Source organism: Pelophylax lessonae (assembly GCF_965119305.1).
Source record: "Pelophylax lessonae genome assembly, chromosome: 13".
NCBI lineage: Eukaryota > Metazoa > Chordata > Amphibia > Anura > Ranidae > Pelophylax > Pelophylax lessonae.
The window spans coordinates 159,334,247-159,347,885 of record NC_138780.1 but is presented as its reverse complement, the minus strand read 5'-3'; the positions used below and the strand labels follow the sequence as shown (position 1 = coordinate 159,347,885).

Below are 13,639 nucleotides of genomic sequence, written 5' to 3'. Positions count from 1 at the left end.
CCGCCCCATAGCTCCAGGGGCTCACACGTGACTCTCCTTTCACTTTGAACCGGCCACAGCATCCCTAGGTAATTCCGCGCGTCCGTGCATGTGCGGTGGACTCCGGGGCATGTTTTCAGGGCCCAGATACGCCTTTGATTAGGGAAAAGGCATCCCTCATTACTTGGCCTTCCTGGATTGGAAAGGAGACAGTCTCGCAAGAGGCACCCTATTTAAAGGGCACAGATAGGAGATAATGGATGCCTTTTGAATTTTGGCACCAGGACAGGCAGCATCTCTTCCAGAGATAAAAAACAAGAAAGGGGGGGGGGGGGATTGTGGGTATATTTATTTAAGTATGCATGTATTTCTCTCTCTTCCCTTATTTTCCTCTTTGCGCCTTTCAGTTCTTCTTCCAGCCTGAGCTTACCACCACATAGCCAAGACCACCAAAATATCAGGTAAGCGCCACCTTTGAGTCACTGAGTTTAGCGAAGCAATACGTCTATTATATTGTTTTAAAGCATCACCTTTGGGTAAGAAGATGCGGGGGAAAAAAAAGTGTGCGTGTGCGTGTGCCTTCTCTTATCTATTTCAGCCCCGGCCACTCACACTCCCGCTCTAGGAGGGCCCGGGCCCCCCGTCCTGCCTGGATCTGTCCTTGAGGCCTAGGGATCCCTCCTTGGTCCCTGGGAGCCTTGTGGTGCCATGCCATTTTGCTGTAGCCTGTGTGTTTCTAGTCCCGGTGGCCATTTTGTGGTGGTTTGCCAATAAAAAATAGCGACGGCCATGACAGTGGAGCCCTGTGGGTGGCGATTTCGACGGTGGAAGACCCTCCTCATCCCCTAGTGCTGACTCCTGGATCTTTTTACTTCCTTATTGCCACACGTGGAGTTGCAGTTGCCTGTTTCTGCTGGGTGGTAAGTCTGGTGGGGTTCTCTCCCTCTCTGCTGAGGATCGCTTAGTTCTTGTGCCTTGTGACCGGGTGGTGCTGCCAGCGCAGTGGGGGCTATCTCTGTGCAGTGTTTTACACTTTTTGTGGGGTCCCCCTGGGGACTCATGGAGTCTTTGGAGCACATCTCCCCACCAACCCCTCTGGGTCTCAACCATCCATGGATGCACTGACGGCGGTCCTGGAGTCCTTTGTGTCCCGGGTGAAGGTGGTTTTGGGAGACGGGCTAGCAAAAAGCATCCCCCGCCTCATCTGATCCTGAATCTGATTTGGCTGCCGCAGACGTGGGTCATCCTGCTGGGTCTGCGACCATGCGTCTAGAATCGTCAGATAGTGAGGATGATTCCTCCACATCTGCAACTGCGCACGAAAAGGCTCTGATGGAAGCACTGATTGTATCTGTGCGGGAGACCTTAAAGATGGAGGATGGAGGCACAGGTTCCCTTTGGCACTCACAAGCTATCTAGAGAGGCAAAGGTGTTTCCTTTCCCTGCCTATTTTGACAGAATTGTGGCTAAAGAATGGGGACGACCAAAGCGTCCCCTTGGGGTGCCTAAGCAATTTACTAGGTATTACCCCTATGAGGAGTCCCTTATTAAGAAGTGGACTGTTCCACCGGTGGTGGACCTTCCGATTTCCAGATTGAACAAGGCAACCATGAATCTGGTTAAAAAAGTCCCTGGCTTTTAAGGATCCAGCTGACAGAAAGGCAGAGGCTGTGGCCCACAATATGTACACTCTGGCTGGTTCAGCCCTGAGGCCGGTATTTACCATTGCCCTGTACTCGCAAACTCTGACTGAGTGGGCTAAGCTTTTACGCGTCGTCCTAGAGGGAGAACAACTCCCCCCTGCCTTTGCTGATCTGGTAGACCAGCTGGTCCAGGGGCTGCAGTTTATCTGTGATGCTTCTTTGGATATGGCTCGGCTCTCTGTTTCGGCAGTGGTCCTTCGGCGTGTCTTTTGGCTTAAATGCTGGCCTATGGATCAGACTTCTAAAAAAGGCCTTGACTGATGTTCCCTTTCAAGGGGATCACCTGGTTGGGGCTACCCTAGATGACACCATTAAAGGTCTCACAGGGGGAAAGAGTACTTTTTCTTTTGCAGGCTACTAAGGGCACGGAATCTCGTTGTAGACGTGGGCCCTCCTTCTCAGGTCATAAGAGGTTTTTTAGTCCCTCAGCGTAGACTGACAAGGGTTCGAAGCCTTTCAGGGCCTCTTCTGGAGGATCTAAACAAACCCTGGTCGGTCAAGCCGAGAGCGGGCTTCTCCAGACCTGTAGACAAGGCCCCTTCAGCATGAAGGTGTGCCCTAACCCATATCAGGGGTGGGGAACATCTTCATTGGTTTCCGGACCCATGGACTTCCCTGGTGCAAGACGAGTGGGTCCACAAAGTCATTCTTGGCACGATGGCTTCATGTATCCTGATGATCCCCTGGGCGCACTAGAAACTCAGAGTTTTCCAACAGTGGAAAAAAATGCATCTATCCCAGCCAATCAGGATCAACAGCAGGAAGCACCAGAGTCTCTGGTGGTGGATAGGACCAAAAAAACACTATTGCAGCATCGTCCATTAGGGCAACAACAATGGACCACTATTACCACAGACGCCAGCGCAGCAGGGTGGGACGCCACCTGTGAACACCACAAGATCCAGAGCAGATGGAGAATTTTCTTCTCGGGGCCAAGTTTCCAACATCCTGGAACTTCGAGCAGCTTTTATGGCATTAGCCACCTTACTGCCTTACATACACGGTCAACCGGTACTGCTCAATCTGGACAACACGGCAGCAGTGTCTTACATACAGCGACAAGGCGGGATGCACAGCCAATCCCTTTTAAAAGAGTTGGGCCCAATCAGGTCATTGGCACAACAACATCTCCCAGGCCATCAGAACCTGGAAGCAGATTGCCTATCCAGACAATTCAAGGATCCCAATGAGTGAGCCCTTCACCCCGCAATGTTCAAGCAGATTACCCACGAGTGGGGGCATCCGCAATTGGATCTTTTTGCCTCATCAACCAACTACAAGGTGAGACGATTCCTCTCGCGCTATCCACATCCATTGGCAGAGGGGACAGATGCCTTGACCCATCCTTGGGCTGCGCAACTGGCTTATTCCTTCCCTCCAATTTCTCTGGTCTTGAAATTCCTGAAGAGATTGTTGGCAGAGAATCTGGCAGTCATTGCAATATTACCAAACTGGCCTCACAGACCACGGTTCTTGCTGGCAATGGATCTCAGCATGTGCCCACTGATCACTGGGCCAGTGACTCCTCATCTTCTGTTGCAGGGAGAAATCCTGCATCCACAACCATCACGACTGGCCTTCGGGGCCTGGAGGTTGAAAGGCAGGGGTTACAAAAATTAGGATGTTCTCCAGAGGTTATTAGAACTTTACAGAGTTCCAGGAAAGGTTCAACCAATTCTGTATACTTCAGAATATGGGATAGGTTCACGAGCTTTGCAGCTGGACGTCAGTTTGACCTCAGTGACCCAAATGTGCCTCAAGCCCTGTCTTTCCTGCAATCTGGATAGGATTCAGGGGTCAGCCTGAATTCGCATAAGGGACCGGTTTCAACCATCTCAGCTTTTACCCAAAAGAAATGGGCAGCAAGTCCACTAGTGGAGCGCTTCATGAGAGCAGTACTTAAACATCGTCCTCCCAAGCAAAATAGGTTCCCTCAGTGGGACCTGGCAATAGTCCTCAATTTTTCAGTGATTGTTCAGAAGACTGTACGTTATGGGACATCGCCTTAAAAATGGCTCTTCTAATAGCCATAGCTTCAGGGGGAAGAATGTCGGAGCTCCAAGCATTGGGGGCTAACGAACCTTATATAATTTTCTTCCCTGACAGGGTTGTGCTGAGACCATTGAATCACTTTGTCCCAAAAGTGGCTTCAATATTTCACCTCTCCAGTGAATGGGTGCTTCCAGCCTTCCCAGCAGAATCAGGTTCTGACCTGCATGAGTTGGACATTCCAAAAGTCCTCAAATCCTATCTTCAGGCTACATCTGCATTCAGATGTTCTGACAGACTTCATCCTACCTACTGGAAAATTTAAACTGAAAGAGGCTTCGGCGAGAACTATCTCGGCCTGGATAGTGAAAACTATTCCTCAAGCATATAGAGCAGCCAGGAAGGATCCTCCGGAGGTGGTTAGAGCTCACTCAACCAGGGCGATGTCTTCTTCTTGGGCAGCACGGTGTGGGAGTGTTTCTGGAGACAGTCTGCAGAGCGGCTAGCAAGTCATCACATCATACATTCTTAAGACACTAGAGGGTGGATCCAGCAGCTCTTACTACAGTAGAGTTTGGGAGGAAAACTATTCAACCTTCTAGGTCTATTGTCAAATAAAGACAAAGTTTGCAGCATTAAACCATTCCTCTCAAATGTTCATTACTTATCATATATATATATATATATATATATATATATATATATATATATATATATATATATATATATATATATATATATATATATATATATATATATATATGCTGCCATGTTGACGTCAGGAAAATAGAAAATTGTATCAAATACTTACTGTAATTTTCCTTTTCAGACGCCAATACATGGCAGCATATGAACCCTCCCTCTGATCTTTGTGCTTTATATAGAGAATGGGGGAGGTTGCTCTCAGTCAGACTTTTATATATTTAAACAGGTCCTGTGGGTGGATAAAGGAGCGGAGCTATATTATATGCATGCTGCCATGTATTGTCATCAGGAAGGAAAATTACAGTAAATAAAGTATTTGATACAATTGTTTCCATTTTTATTTTTATAAAATGCTTTAGGAGTAAAAATCTGAAAGAGTTTTCTATTTAAATAATATAGTTTATTCAGCATGAAATGGAGCTTAGTTATGTAACACGAGGCTGTAAATTCTGAAATCTTTACATTTTTGGTAAACTCATTCAAATAATTCAATCTGCAAGCTGAGCTAACATGCACTGCATTGATGTATTCACACAATTTCACAGTAACCATGAGATAAAACAAAGTTCAGGAATATTCCTTTATCCCATTTTTTTTTGCAAATGTACATACTACAAACTGATTGAATCGGTTCTGATGTCGCTGTTTTACTACCCTGACAGCTTATTATTCTAAATAGGAAACCTTAATTTTGTTTGCAAATAGTAAAGATTCTAACTACACATCCATCATGGCAGCCTGTAAGTGGGCATCCACTCACCTGCTGTGGCCACATCCCTCACCTTTTGCTGCATCACCAGCCGTAAAGGGAATGGGACTGTCGGTGAGTCAACAGCAGGTCAGAGGAGCCGCTGCGGGACAGAGATGACAGTTGCTCTTTAAAAATAATTATTTAAATCAAGTTGATTTAAATCAAGCCTTTTTACTAGTGATTTAAATCGACTTGATTTAAATCAAATCCACCCTGATTGAATTCAGTGTGGGTATGTGTTGAAAAGCATAAAAAGGTAAGGGGGGGACTAGGGTATCATTAGTTTAGTTACAATAGTTCATTGACAGCAGTGCACACATTAGATCACAGGGTGAGGTACTCTATATGCTTTATCAAGGCAAAGTTACCATGTAAGTCTATACCAGCAGTGGCGATCTTACCCAATATGACTCAGCACAGAGTTTGCTTCTTTCATGGCATCTGTAACCTACAAATGAACACAAAAGAGCTACAGTAAAGTACAAGCTAGGTTCTCATTTTCACCAGCCTATATTACACTATAAAAGGAGCCTGTACTAATTTTTCGGGGGGGGAGGGGGGGGGAATAAATGTCGGTGTGGTAATGCACTAGGCGTTTGTGCCCACCTGTGTGTTTATGTACATGCACTTCAGTGAAAACCACCAAGCGAAGACATTCAGATCTGGTGGTCAAAGTAGGACAGAAGGTGGTTGGAAATTTTTTCTGGGCTCACTGATTAAACTGGAACACAAATGATCAAACTCTTGTGCACATTCATTAAAACTAAAATAGATTTGGCTAGATTTTTTTTTTTAAACCAACAACTAAAAATACAGAATACCTGATTAATGCAGAATACAGGAGTTGTGAAGTCTTGGCTTAACTGGTGGAGTTTGGCCCCAATCGTCTGAAGATGTTTGGCTTTGACAACAGCATCCTTTGCAGCAAATTCACAGCGAAACAAAGCAGCAACAGAGTCTAGAACGATCAGACGGACCTGACCTCGGAGGAGGAGGATGGGAAGCTTCTTGGTGATGCACTCGGTGAGCATGTCCTGCAAAATGACACATCCACAAGGTCTGTAGTCTTTAAGCATGCATGAGCACAGGTACTCAAGAACGAATAAGGGAAAATGTCAAAAAGTTGGCAGTGCAGCAATACAGCTGCACCCACTCCTAAAACAAAGTTGCATAATAGTTGGACAATGTGTGCCACTTGTATACCTGCAAGACTGTTCTCGGTAATTGTTGGAGTGGCTTTCACATGCTTTAACCTAGAGATGCGACGCAACATATCATCCGAAAATGGTGTGATCAGCATTTTGTCGATAAAAGAAAAAAGGTACAGACAATGGCACCGTAAACGCACACAATTTTGCCACGATTTTACTGTGCTTATGGTTTGTTTTTTATAGGTCAGGTGACTCAAAACTCGCATTAAAAGGGTAGCATGGGTGAGTTATTGATGCATTCTTTCTGCGTTTTCAATGCATTTCAACAGGAAGGTGCGTTTTTTTTAACTGACCAAAGATGCAGCAAGCAATATTTTTAACACCACAAAAGAAGCACAATAGACCAGTGTGAAGACATAGATAGAATTTAAAGGGATACATTCTTCTTCAGCTTTTTTTGCTCTAAAAGTGGCAATAATGGCTGACAATGAATTCCTATTTATTTAAATGCATGATATTAATTAAAAAGTGGATTATAAAACAATTATATATATATATATATAGTTTTTAAAAACAAATTTTTAGTTGTGGCACCAAAATTTCTATTATTCAGGGCACCTCTACTTTAACCCTTTTCTGCATCCTAGCTGTTTTGGATGTTCTAAATGCTGGGAGGTGGAGGCAGGCATTCCAATCATGTGACCACTGTGATTGGCTGTTACAGCAGTCACATGATCGGAAAGCTACCAATCGCAAGTAGGCATCGGGAGCTTTCTGGTACCCACCAGTATCTGTGCTAGGAGCGCATATATGCAGCCTCTCGGCGTTAAAGCCCACCCACGAGAGGCCTCATATATGTGTATGGTCGGCGGGAAAAGATTAAAAAGCAAAATACATAGAAAAAAAAATTACTAGAATATAACAACTGTGGACTTTCTATAATATAGAAGACACAATAAGGGAGTCCAAAAGCCATCAAGGTATGTACCCTTGGCAAAAAAAAAAAATTCAAAATGTTGCTATGCTGTATGTTTTATGCAGCTTTCATGTGAATAAAAATGGAATTTTTGACTTACCGAAAAATCTATTTCTCATTGACGGACACAGCTCCTCATCTTCTGGACTATGTGGGTTATACTGCCGCCTACAGGAGTAGGACCCTAGGCAGAAAAGAACTTGACTACACCTATGGGGCAGTCCCAGGGGGTATACTCCCATTCTCTGCTATAGGTACTCAGTTTTGTTACAAGCAGTGTCCGAAGAAAAAACCCAACTCCATAGAGGGTGGGTGCTGTGCCTGTCAATGAACGTTAGAGAAATGGATTTTACAGAAAGTAAAAAATCCCATTTTCTCTTTCGTTCATTGACGGACACAGCTCCTCATCTTCTTGACTGCGTGGGATGTCCCAAAGCAGTGTCAAACATGAGGGGTGGGAACAGCAAGAAAAAAATACTTCCCAAGGCTAAACCATAGCCAACCAGGTAACATGGAGCTCAACCATAAAACAACTGGACCTCACCTGAAAAAATTAAAAAAACAGTTCCCTCAAAGTCCTCTAAACAGAACCTTGCAAAACTTTGTGGCAAAAGGAAGCATCTGCAGATGCCAACACATCCACCTTATAAAACTTTGTGAACATGTGCACAGATGACCAGGTAGCGGCCTTGCAAACCTGCATCACTGATGCCTGATGGCGAAAAGCCCAGGAGGCACTAAGCGCCCAAGTAGAGGGCGCCTTAACAGGGAAAGGATTAACCTGACCCTTAATGGAATAAGCCTGAATCACTGTCTGTCTGATCCATCTGGAAATGGTCCCAGCAGAAGCAGCCAACCCTTTGCAAGGCCCATCCGTGAGGACAAATAGTGAGTCTGACTTCCTAAAAGACTCCGTAGCTGCCAGGTACACCCTGATTGCCCCGAACCACATCCAGGGAATGCATGGAAATTTCCTTAGAATGCTGAGGCCTGGGACACAGGGAAGGCAACACGATGCCTTCATTCAAATGAAATTCAGAGACAACCTTTGGAAGAAACGATGGACATGGACGAAAGAACCACCAAGTAAGGTGAACGACAAGACAGCGGCGCCAGCTCCGACACCCTGTGCTCAGAAGTATTAGCCACCAAAAAGGCCACCTTCTGGGACAACGTAAGCAGGGGAACCTCCCGAAATTTTCAAAAGGAGGCTTCTGGAGAAGTGACAACACCAAATTGAGATCTCACTGAGGCAATGGAGACCGCACTGAAGGAGCCAAGTGTCGTACTCCCTGTATAAAGGTAAGCACCAAGGAATGTGTGGCCAATGAACGATGAAAGAGAACCGCCAGGGCTGAAATCTGGCCCTTGATGGTACTCAAAGCCAGGCACTGCTCAACCCCTCGTTGGAAGAAAGCCAAGATCCGATCCACCGAAAAGGAGCGAGGGTGAACCCCAAGAGACCCACACCATGCAATGTATGTCTTCCAAGTGTGATTGTAAATCTTCCTAGAGGTAGATTTTTTAGCCTTTAAGAGATTGAAATTCAGCTGGTTCAGCAGAGCCTGTCTGAATTTCGTTTCACATATGGTTGTCCCCACTTGGTAGAAGTCCATCTATTGATGGACTTCTCTCAAATGGGAATGTTGAAAAATTATTGTTCGATCAGTGCTGCAGCCAACTGGAGAAATGTGGAGGAGTCCCGCTGGCAGAATACAATAGCATAGCAGGAAGAGTTCCTTCATCCACTTTGCTTGAGTGGAAGGAGGAATCCGTTACTTTTCTTTTTAATCAGCTAGCTGGCTCATCCAAAAAAAAAAAAAAAAAAAAAAAAAAAAAAGAAAAATTATCCATCTATGGCCAGTTTTACACAGACTAGAAGATTTAGATGTGCACTTTGATTTTTTTCTGTTCCAGCATGACTGCGCCCCTGTGAAGAAAAAACTAAAATTTTCTGCATGGAGCCCGTGACCTACACCCTATTGTATACCTTTGACATGAATTGGAACATTGATTGGCCAGCTTTGGACAGATGGACTTTACATAAGCAACTAACTAAATAAAAATAAATCCTAGCTCCAGCTAAAAATGTTTTACATAAATGAATAAAAAATCATCATTGTCCTGTATTAGTATGCGAGAACCTGGTGATGTTCATTATAATGGAAAGCTGTGGGATGCCCATATATGCTTCCTGAGACCTACTCGCCCAACACCATTGTAACTTACTATATCAGCCGCATGCTCGATGAAAATATTATCTCCAAATCGGATTTTGCGAACGACATCTGCTGGAACATCTCTCCTCAGTCTGTGCTGAGACTTTATCAGCTGTAGGAGGCGCTTATTTGGGAAGGCGTCTTCTGTGCTGATGTATACAGCCCCTAGATCAAAATATAATTGTCAGAATTAAAGAGAAGGTACAGCGTATTGTCAGTGGGAGCAGATTTTGACATATTATTGCAGTGTCTACCATAAAGCAAGTCCCGGCATTCAACATACTTTCTCTTCTATATTTTTGTTAGAGTATTAAATGTAAAGATAGTTTTGCTACAAGATGCAGAGTAGATTAGCTACTTTAACCACTTCCCGACCACCCGCCGCAGTTTTACTGCGGCAGGGTGGCTCTCCTGCGCAAACCGACGTAGACCTACATTGGTTGTGCGCGGGAAGCTAGGGGGCGAGCGCGCGCCGGCGCTCTCCCGCCCCCATTCGGCAGCGGGAAAGCCGATGCACGGGTCAGGCGGCTTCGACTGCCGCCTGACACCTGCAATCGCTCCCCGCTGAGAGAGGACGGTCGGCTGTTAAACACAGCTGACCGTTCTTCTCCTTGAAATGGTCACAGAGCTCATGTGATCCTTCTATATAGGATCACATGTCTCTCTGGTCATTTCACAAGCCACGCCCCCCCCCCACAGTTAGAATCACTCCCCTAGGCTCACATTTAACCCATTGATCACCCATAAGGTTAACCCCTTCCCTGCCAGCGTCATTATTACAGTAACAGTGCATATTTTTAGCACTGATTACTGTAGTAATGTCACTGGTCCCCCCAAAAGTGTCAAAAATGTCAGTTAGGGGTCCGATCTGTCCGCCGCAATGTCGCAGTCCTGCCATTACTAGTACAAAAAAAAAAAACAACACAATAAAAATGACAAATCTTTCCCATAGTTAGTAGACACGATAACTTTTGCGCAAACCAATCAAAATACGCTTATTGCAATTTTTTTTTTACCAAAAATATGTAGCAGAAAACAAATTGACCTAAAATGTTAAAAAAGTTTGGAGAATGTCATATAGCAGAATGTGAAAAATATTGGGTTTTTTTTCTCAAAATTGTCGCTCTTTTTTTGTTTATAGCGCAAAAAATAAGGTGATCAAATACCACCAAAAAAAAGCTCTATTTGTGGGAAAAAAATACATACATTTTATTTGGGTACAGCGTCGCACGACTGCGCAATTGTCCGTTAAGTAACGCAGTGCCGAATCGCAAAATAGGGCCTGGTCATTAAGGGGGCAAATCCTGCCGGTCTTAAAGTGGTTAATGACTACACGCTTAACAACTGTCGAGATAAAGTATCAGCTACACAAGGGTTGTAAATAGGATAGTAGCGTGCTGCCACCTAGTGATAGAAAAAAAAATGTACAGCTGCTGCAATCACTAAATGTGTTCCCACATCCACAGTAAATCATTTTGGAGTTTGTGGCGTAACGCGTAGAGGTTGAGCCTGGCGGCGGGAGTATTCACTGGATTACGTGAAATGGTGGATGTTTATTACATGCTTGTTTTTATCTAATAAATGTGAGTATATAATATGAATCGGGGTCGGTGTGTTGTGTTGAACGTATTAACCCAGGTACTGCACTATCAGAGTCTGTTCTTTTCTGTTTGTTGCCTATGACCTGCTTGATCTACTTACAAACTTAGTTGACGCCTTTGGGGTCTAGAATGAAGGATAGTTTGCACTTCACCTGGTGAAAGGAGCACAAACTGGAAATTGGCAACTGGCCCACAGACTTGTATTAGAAGAAGGAGCGGTTACTCATCATAACCATCTAATGCAAAACAGGGTTAGTCCTATAAAGGAGGGGGGAGGAGGGGTGTTGTCTTGACCCGGATTTGCATCAGATGGATGTAATAAAGATAGGCAGTCTGTAAAAGTTGGGAGGGTATACATGTTTGACAGCCATTTTTGTTTAAAGTGGTTGTAAACCATGGAGCTCAGAACGGAACCTGTCTATTCACAACACAGTTCTTCTGCTGTGTGAAGGTGCGTGTTCCTTTCCTCCAATCAGCTCTCACACACTGTTACTGCAGCCTCTCCACCCCCACCTCTCTGCTCCTGAAAGATGAAGAAAGATTTTTAACATGATCTGCCTTTTTGAAGGGGTGTAGGGAAGAGAAGACTGCAGATAAACAAGTAAATCCTATGTGGGAGGATTTATTTAATCTCTGATGCCAGTCACTTCACTGGGTACATGTGAGGGTTTACAACCACTTTATGTTTTATGTGATCAATGGAGTGCACATTTTTAATTACCGTATATACTCGAGTATAAACAGTTTTTCAGCACTTTTTTTTGTGCTGAAACCGTCCCCCTCGGCTTATACTCGAGTCAAAAAAAAAAATGTCCCCCCGGCCGGCCCGTCGTGCTTTAGATTTAAAAATGGCATCCGGTGCTGCCACGTCATTGCGCATGCACCGCCGCCGCTTGTCCAAACGACGTCCCTCCAGCTGTTGCGGAACTACACATCCCATGAGGTATTGTAAATCTCTGACATTCACAAATATAACTAGGGATGGTGGGAATTGTAGTTCCTGAACAGCTGGAGGGCCATAGTTTGGACACCCCTGCTATAGACTTTAGCTGAAAATCAACTGAATTTACCATAGGTGGTTGTAGAAATCAAGTTGTAGAAACATCTCAAGGATGGATGACCAGTAAAAATAGGATGCACCTGAGCTCAATTTCCTGTCGTGGCCAAAGCTGTGCATACTTATGTACATGTGATTTTTTTTTTTCCATTTTTATTTTATTATTAATAATAAATTTGCAAAGATTTCAAACAAACTTTCAATGCAGGATGTTAGCCATGTACAGTGTAATAAAACATACAGATTACAATGTCACCACTTTTCGATAAATTCTGAACTTTCCAAAATGACCCAAAAAATGTATTTTTTTTTATTTTTTACACATTGATATATTTGAGGCTTACCTGCTCCCAGACCACCATAGATCTCCGGGTACTGAACAGAAAGGCATAGCTGCAGGGCTATCTGAGTCTTTCCTGCAGCGCTCTCTCCTGACAGCTCTGTAATGCCCACCAGGGGGAGTCCTCCTCTCAGCAGATTATTTAGAACTCCACATCCCAGGCTCAGCTTCTGGTGCTGTGCGGGAAATCTGGACTTTTCTGTGTAGAGCTGCAAAGCTGAAATGCATCAAAATGATCATAAAAAGTCATGTCCCTTTAAAGTCAAACATGTATAGGCCCTATATATGTTGGCGTGGTATTCCAGTTGCATTGCAGCTAGCAGCACTAGAATAGCGGTATACAGTAGTACAGCCCTCAAAATTTCCACTCGCCTGCTAGAAATTGGCAAAGGGAAAAAAGATTGGGGGTGAGTGTGGGGCTGCCTCGGAGGGGGTGGGGTTAAGCGCCGCCTGCAGGCGGGGTTAAATGAGAGCCGTTCTCCCAGTAAACGGCCAGAAAAACAGAGAGCGCAGCAAGAAGAGAGCCGCCGGATCATTACACACAGCGGGGATCGCCCGCTGTGACAGCTTTGATTTGAATCGCAGTCACACAAAGTCCCGCCTCCTGGATTGGCTTCTATGACAGACCGCGAGTGCCGGGAACACCAGGCGATTCAAATCAAAGCAGTGTGATGGTAAATTCAGAAATTTGAGTTGCCATCAAAACAGAAATAGAGGGGAAAATTTTCCAATGGGTACACTTGTTCCCATGACACCTATCTAAACCCGGCCATAGATTAATGAAATCTTGGCCGGTTTAGCAGGCACTGCCCAAGATTTGATCCATCAATTGGCAGACTGATTGTACCCAATTCGATCCATTGATTACTATTTAGCATTAGCATGCGATTACTGCCCTTGGCTATAGCCGCTAGCAGTAATCATTGTATTCTGCAGGCTGGGAGAGCGCCCCATCAGCAGAATACAATACCTCTGCATGAGGCATTTTGGTAAACTCATTTAAGGAATCCAAGCTGAGATAACATGCACTGCATTGATGAATTCACACAATTTCTCACTAACTACCAGCAAGAATGAGTCCTTACATTTAAAGAGCACCTGTCATTTCAGATCCATCATGGCAGCGCCTGTTAGCGGGCATCCACTCACCTGCTGCCGCCACATTCCT

At 44.6% G+C, this 13,639-nt stretch overlaps 1 protein-coding gene across 1 annotated transcript in view; it reads right to left on the bottom strand.

Annotated features, from left to right (window-relative positions):
• The window catches only part of XRCC3 (X-ray repair cross complementing 3), a 30,331-nt gene that overhangs the window by 1,103 nt on the left and 15,589 nt on the right, over positions 1-13,639 (bottom strand). Inside the window, 4 exon segments of the mRNA XM_082242950.1 lie at positions 5,529-5,575; positions 5,949-6,161; positions 9,484-9,638; positions 12,476-12,688. Coding sequence (XP_082099076.1) covers positions 5,529-5,575; positions 5,949-6,161; positions 9,484-9,638; positions 12,476-12,688 — 628 coding nt within the window.